Genomic DNA, 7237 nt, shown 5'->3' on the forward strand with positions numbered 1-7237 from the left:
TAACAATCAACTAGTTCCAACAATGAACAAGTGAAACAGTTAACAATCAAATAGTGTCATTAATGAGCAAGCGAAACAGTTAACAATCAACTAGTGCCAACAATGAACAAGTGAAACAGTTAACAATCAACTAGTTCCAACAACGAACAAGTGAAACAGTTAACAATCAACTAGTTCCAACAATGAACAAGTGAAACAGTTAACAATCAACTAGTGCCAACAATGAACAAGTAAAACAGTTAACAATGAAATAGTGCCAATAATGAACAAGTGAAATATTTAACAATCAAATAGTGCTAATAATGAACACATGAAACAGTTAACCAATCAAATAGTGTCAATAATGAACACACGAAACAGTTAACCAATCAAATGCTCAACAAGTAAAATAGTAATAATTCTAATACAGTTCTGTTTCGACTCTCATTCCAGGCTGCTCCCGAACCATTTGACTTTGGTTTCCAGACTGCCGATGAGTTTGGTACTCAACTGAGCCGCCAGGAGAGCGGTGACGCCAGCGGAGCTGTCTCTGGAAGCTACGGTTATGCCGATGCCAACGGCATCTGGAGAAAGGTGACTTACACCGCTGATGCCGGCGGTTTCCGTGCCGCGGTCGACACCAACGAGCCCGGCACTGACAACCAGAATCCCGCCGACGTTACCGTCAATGCCAATCCAGCTCCCGCTCCCGTCGTTTACAAGCACCCCGTGGTAAAGCACGTGATCCCCGCTGCCCATGTCTACGCTCCCTACCACCCAGTCCTTGTCAAGCATGTCAAGGTCCATTAAATTTGTTTTTGAAAAAAAAAAAGAAGTCCAATCAGCTTGGTGAGCATGCGCATTTGGGAGAAAATAAAAAAGGTGAAGGTTATGCTGAAAAGAATTGAAAAACTTGCAAATTAATTTTCCAAATTTTAGAGTAATACAGTTTTATTTCATTATTGCTACCACAGCCAAATGCATGTTAAATACGCTATTTTGTGCTTTATAGAAATGTTTCGATATTTATGTTAAAATAATCTTAAGAAAATGATCTTGAAACACAAAATGACACGCAACTGCATGGGTGTGTATATTTGTTGAAATAAATTGTTGTTGTTGTTTAAAAAAAATTCTGCAAGTGTTAGAACATCTTTCTTTTTTAGCAAATCACAACGACTAAAAATGAAATTAGAATTAAAAGTCTTAAAAAAAAACGGGTGTTCACCATATCCTCCAAAAAATAGCCTTTCGGTATGCTTCGGGAGTCGTCATTAGGCTTAGCGAACATTTTAAAGGCGCAGTTAATCATGTCGAGGCAACATTAAGGCACACAGCATCAATTAAAAACAAAAAATAAGAACCCTCAGACTTGTAATTATAAAAGTTTAAATGAATAGCGCTAAGCAGGTTTCGAGATATGTGTTGATATCGATTAAATATGCTGTGTTGTTGTGTTGTGTCAGCCACTCTGACGAGCTCTGGATTGAGCGAAACGCGTCGTCGGCAAAGAACATGGCGAAAAAAAGTGGATGGAATACTATCATTATACACTCTTCTAATTCTTGAAATTTCCTAAGGGACTAGATAAAAAATTATAGTTTTATAAAATGAAAAGGCCTAATACTGATGCCTTTGACATGTCTAATTAATTATACTCATGTTCGATAATTTGTAAAAGGCGTTCACACCATAGCACGTGTTCATATTGTTGAGAACAACGCCGAACAGTGTTAAATAACAGAGTTTGTCCATTGTGAGTGATCTTAGAAAATGATATGATCAAATACATACTAAATACACAGTAAATATCAATTAGTTATAACACAGTAACTTAGTAATTTAAATTTAACATTGTGACTATTAGAATTTCAACTGTACGTACACGTTGTTCGTTTTAAGTCCTAGCTCAAATAAAAGAACTGATTTATTCAATATACGAATGTGGTAAAAACCCGTTTCTAACTTTATGTAATACTTTCTACAATAGGCTGGTTCTTCAAATAAACCGAGTGGTAAACCAATAGTGCTTCAGGTATTTAAAGTATCCAGTCACGTGAACATTGAAAAAATTATATAATTTTCTTTAGGGTAACACTGCATGAGTGTCAACCATTACAGTTATCTTAAATCAAAGATCGCTTTACGTGATTTGGAAGCTATTCATTAATAATTAAGATTCAAATTAAGCCTTAAACAAAATCTTCCAAAATTTTGCTACTAGTCTTAAGGTTGATGGCTTAACCACAGATGCCGAATGGTTTTGAAACATCACATTTAAAGAATTAAACTTGTTTCGCTTAGTGCTGTATATAATTTATTTTTTTAAAAACGAAAATTATGTAAATATAGTTGATGTTTATTTATGCACACCCACAGTTGGTAACATTATAAATTAGTATATTAATACTTAATTATGGAATTTGGTTAAAGATACCCTTTATTGATGTTTTAGCGCCCATTTAAATTTTGTAGTTGATGTTGTATCAATTCTGGAGTTCTGACATTTTCAGAAAGATTTCAATGTCTGATGAAATATAATTCAACCTTAGTTTGAGTTTCTTGATGGCCAAAGCTTCTCAAATGCTTAAATCTTTATTATTGGTCGCTGTATCTAATTCCAATAATGAACAATGCAACCACTCTTCCATTATGATCACTAGAATGAGCACAAATAACAATTGAGACTGTAGTTCCAAGGAACCTGGTACATCGTTGTTATAAAGGTCGAATAACCTTATATTGGCAGATTTTGGAAGCCGCCATTTTCTCTTCATTCTTTCTGCCATGACGTACAAGTGTACAGAACGACACGCGCATATGTTTGGTTTAATGGGCTACACCTCTGTGATCACGCGCTTTTAACTAAATCATTATTGATATATGTACCTGCAAACAGTCGTGTTTTATACAGCCGGAGACTTCTCCAAACAGTCGTGTTTTATACAGCCGGAAACTACTCTAAATAGACGTGTTTTATACAGCCGGAAACTACTCCAAACAGTCGTGTTTTATACAGCCGGAGACTATTCCAAACAGTCGTGTTTTATACAGCCAGAAACTACTCTAAATAGACGTGTTTTATACAGCCAGAAACTACTCCAAACAGTCGTGTTTTATACAGCCGGAGACTACTCCAAACAGTCGTGTTTTATACAGCCAAAAACTACTCTAAATAGACGTGTTTTATACAGCCGAAAACTACTCCAAACAGTCGTGTTTTATACAGCCGGAAACTACTCCAAACAGTCGTGTTTTATACAGCCGGAAACTACTCCAAACGGTCGTGTTTTATACAGTCGAAAACTACTCTAAATACACGTGTTGTATACAGCCGGAAACTACTCCAAACAGTCGTGGTTTATACATCTTCAATCTACTCCCTAAAGTTGTGGTTTATACAGCCGTAAACTACTCCAAACAGTCGTGTTTTATACAGCCGAAAACTACTCCAAACAGTCGTGGTTTATACATCTTCAATCTACTCCCTAAAGTTGTGTTTTATAGAGTCTATAATAGAACTTTATTGATGTTACTGTGTTTTACATATCAGATCAGACTGTAACATAGAATCACTCATGTTACTGTGTTTTTACACATCAGATCAGACTGTAACATAGATTCACTCATGTTACTGTGTGTTTACACATAAGATCAGACTGTAACATAGATTCACTCATGTTACTGTGTTTTTACACATCAGATCAGACTGTAACATAGATTCACTCATGTTACTGTGTTTTTACATATCAGATCAGACTGTAACATAGATTCACTCATGTTACTGTGTTTTTACACATCAGATCAGACTGTAACATAGATTCATTGATGTTACTGTGTTTTTACATATCAGATCAGACTGTAACATAGATTCATTGATGTTACTGTGTTTTTACACATCAAATCAGACTGTAACATAGATTCACTCATGTTACTGTGTTTTTACATATCAGATCAGACTGAAACATAGATTCATTGATGTTACTGTGTTTTTACACATCAGATCAGACTGTAACATAGATTCATTGATGTTACTGTGATTTTACACATCAGATCCGACTGTAACATAGATTAATTGATGTTACTGTGTTTTACATATCAGATCAGACTGTAACATAGATTCACTCATGTTACTGTGTTTTTACATATCAGATCAGACTGTAACACAACTTACTCATGTTACTGTGTTTTTACATATCAGATCAGTCTGTAGCACAACTTTACTCATGTTACTGTGTTTTTACATATCAGATCAGTCTGTAGCACAACTTTACTCATGTTACTGTGTTTTTACATATCAGATCAGTCTGTAGCACAACTTTACTCATGCTAATGTGTCAGATCGGACGAGTTTGTAATCCAACTCTTTAACCATGCTATGTTGGAGGGTTTACACGAGAAACCTGCTTCTAAGTGGTTCTGATGAATTTGGCAAAATACGTCCTGCATTTTAAGTAACAAAGATACGTATACAAAATATACTGTGTTAAATTGACAGAATCGGGAAAACTTTAGGCCTATTTTAGACTGTTGGTCGAGTTAACATTCTAACGTTTATAGTTTCTATATTGTCAAACAAGTGAGTTAACCTTAAAAACTTTAATAGGTTCTTATTTATACAATCCGAGATAAAGTTTCAGATAGAATGACGTTTATGTTCCACGTTGGCTCAGCGCTAAAATCCGGGGCTCGATTCTCCACTGCTTCTCACTCCCGCAGAGTTGTGTCAGAGGGTCATAAATTGTTCGCAACTTGTTGCACAGAAAACGATGGGATACAAGTTATTAAAACAGAAACAAGAAATAACTTGGTGTATTTCTTTCAAAATCCTTGTTCTTCAAACAGTTTTCAAGGTTTTCAGGAATGCTACAAAATAAATTCAAATGTAAAGATGGCGGAATACCGTAGAACCTACAGCTTTGTCAGTTGGTACAGACGTATAAAGCATATACGGTACTGAAAAATATCATCATAGGTGGCGCTGCAAGGTGACCTTGAAACGCAGTAAATTTTATTTCGTCTTGAGAACTCGGTGATAAATTAAGCTTAACTCCTGCAACGTTAGTAAGCATAAATTAGGCTTAACTCCTACAAAGTCTTTAAGCGTCTATTAGTCTTAACTATTCTCAAGTCAGTAAGCGTAAATTAGGCTTAACTCCTGTAAAGATGGTAAGTGTAAATTAGGCTTAACTCCTATACAGTCAGTAAGTATAAATTAGGCTTAACTCCTGTTAGGAGTAACTGTAAATGCGGGTTTGCGTTTCTGCAGTGTTAAAACAAAAAATCTCTCTTGTCTCAGTATTTAAATTGAAATTTTGTAGCAGTGGCTCAGTGATATGTCTGAAGGCTTATAAGGCTAAAAACCGGGTTTCGATACCCGTAATGGACACAAATAGCCCATTGTATGGCTTTGCACTTAACAACAAAGCATTTCTGTAACAGACTCCAAACTAGGCAGGACATGATGGGCAGTAGCTGATGTAATATGAACATTTTGCTCAAGTGTTAACATTGAGTGAATGACATCATACAGTTTCAAATGCAATTTCTAATGACGTCATATGATAGGCAAATAAGATTCCAGTGTCAACTTGAATAGCCACCTATGATCGTTATTTGTTCAATTGTGGTTGCAGATTTTAGTACGTCAGTTTATTTGTTTTGTTTCTTTTCGAATTTCGCGCAAAGCTACACGAGGGCTATCTGCGCTAGCCGTCCCTAATTTAGCAGTGTAAGTCTAGAGGGAAGGCAGCTAGTCATCACCACCCACCGCCAACTCTTGAGCTACTCTTTTACCAACGAATAGTGGGATTGACAGTCAAATTATAACGCCTCCACGGCTGAAAGGGCGAGCATGTTTAGTGGGACGGGGATTCGAACTCGCGACCCGCAGATTGCGAGTCGAGCGCCCTAACCACCTGGCCATGCCGGGCCTTAGTACGTCAGATATATCAACAATTTTAAATGAAATTCACAAAGTTCCAATAAATCCGGTCGTTTCAATATAAAAATGACAATTTTATTGCTCGTTTTATATTTTCATAATATTTAAGGTCTAATCGGAAACAAATTTTAATGATTTGATTTATCGTCACATTCTCCTCTGTCATTCAGCAAACAAACAAACAAAAATCGGGGTGAGAAAGATTATATGTAGAGTAAAGCTGATTAAAATCTAGTGACAAATAATATGGATCGTTTTTTATACTTTTGACGCCAGAGGGCAGGGAGTGCTGCACCATTTATATGGCGTGTTGACCGAACTATACCTAGTGTTTCTGGAAAAATATGTTTCAATATTTTTGAAAATAAAGTAATTTATCCATTAAAAAAAAAGGGTTAGAAAACATCAACAATTAGTATAGAGGGTGTAAATATTATATAATGTTTAACATCTTTCGCTCCTCTTATACTTTTTCAGCCCTAGTTTTAACAACAGAGGGTGTAACTAGTCCTTTAGCGAGTACAAGTTAATTTTTGGGGTCAATTCTACAACTATAGTAATAACCCTGCCCTGTTAGCTTTTACAGTTTTGGACACTTTGTTCTATTTTTATTTTATTTTTACTTTCCCCTATGTTATTGGAGTTTGTCAGAAACAACATTCGCCCTCTTTTGGCCATGTATATAAAAAGGAGGAATTACAACAGACAAGCAAGGCTTCTCGAAGAATTTTTCTAAGGGATTTCAAACACCATGTTGAAGGTAAAGTCCGCGTTGAAACTTGACAACGCTTCTGACATATATGCTTTGTTTAACCTATTACTTTCGGAGCTTAATCCTTTTCAACCAATAGAAAATATTTGATCAAAGTTTGTTAGTAAATTTAAAACATTACCTCATAAATAATTCAGATGATTGTTGTTTTTTTCGTGTTGAGAATAAGTTTTAGATAGGCTCACTAGATCATTTACGGAAATGTTTCAAGCATTTGAATTATTCATGCTGCTAAGCCTAACTAAATATTAATTTTATTTACGTTTTTTAGGCTGTCATTCTTCTTGCTGCTGTAGCCGGTGAGTTAGCATTTGAATTATTCAGACTGCTAAGCCTAACTAAATATGAATTTTATTTACTTTTTTAAGCTGTCTATTCTTCTTGCTGCTGTAGCCGGTGTGTTAGCATTTGAATTATTCAGACTGCTAAGCCTAACTAAATATGAATTTTATTTACTTTTTTTAAGCTGTCATTCTTCTTGCTGCTGTAGCCGGTGTGTTAGCATTTGAATTATTCAGACTGCTAAGCCTAACTAAATATGA

The 7237-nt window shown here is 35.6% G+C and overlaps 1 protein-coding gene across 1 annotated transcript in view; it reads left to right on the forward strand.

The window, feature by feature from the left end:
- Positions 1-432: 432 nt before the first annotated feature.
- LOC106474434 overlaps positions 433-7237 on the forward strand; it is a gene marked incomplete at its 5' end in the record, with an annotated part of 17899 nt that continues 11094 nt past the window's right edge. The window contains 2 exons of the mRNA XM_022402741.1: positions 433-716; positions 5094-5148. Of these exons, the coding sequence (XP_022258449.1) occupies positions 433-716; positions 5094-5148 (339 nt within the window). The remainder of the gene's footprint in view (positions 717-5093; positions 5149-7237) is intronic.

Source organism: Limulus polyphemus, unplaced genomic scaffold, assembly GCF_000517525.1.
Source record: "Limulus polyphemus unplaced genomic scaffold, Limulus_polyphemus-2.1.2 Scaffold7221, whole genome shotgun sequence".
Classification (NCBI taxonomy): domain Eukaryota; kingdom Metazoa; phylum Arthropoda; class Merostomata; order Xiphosura; family Limulidae; genus Limulus; species Limulus polyphemus.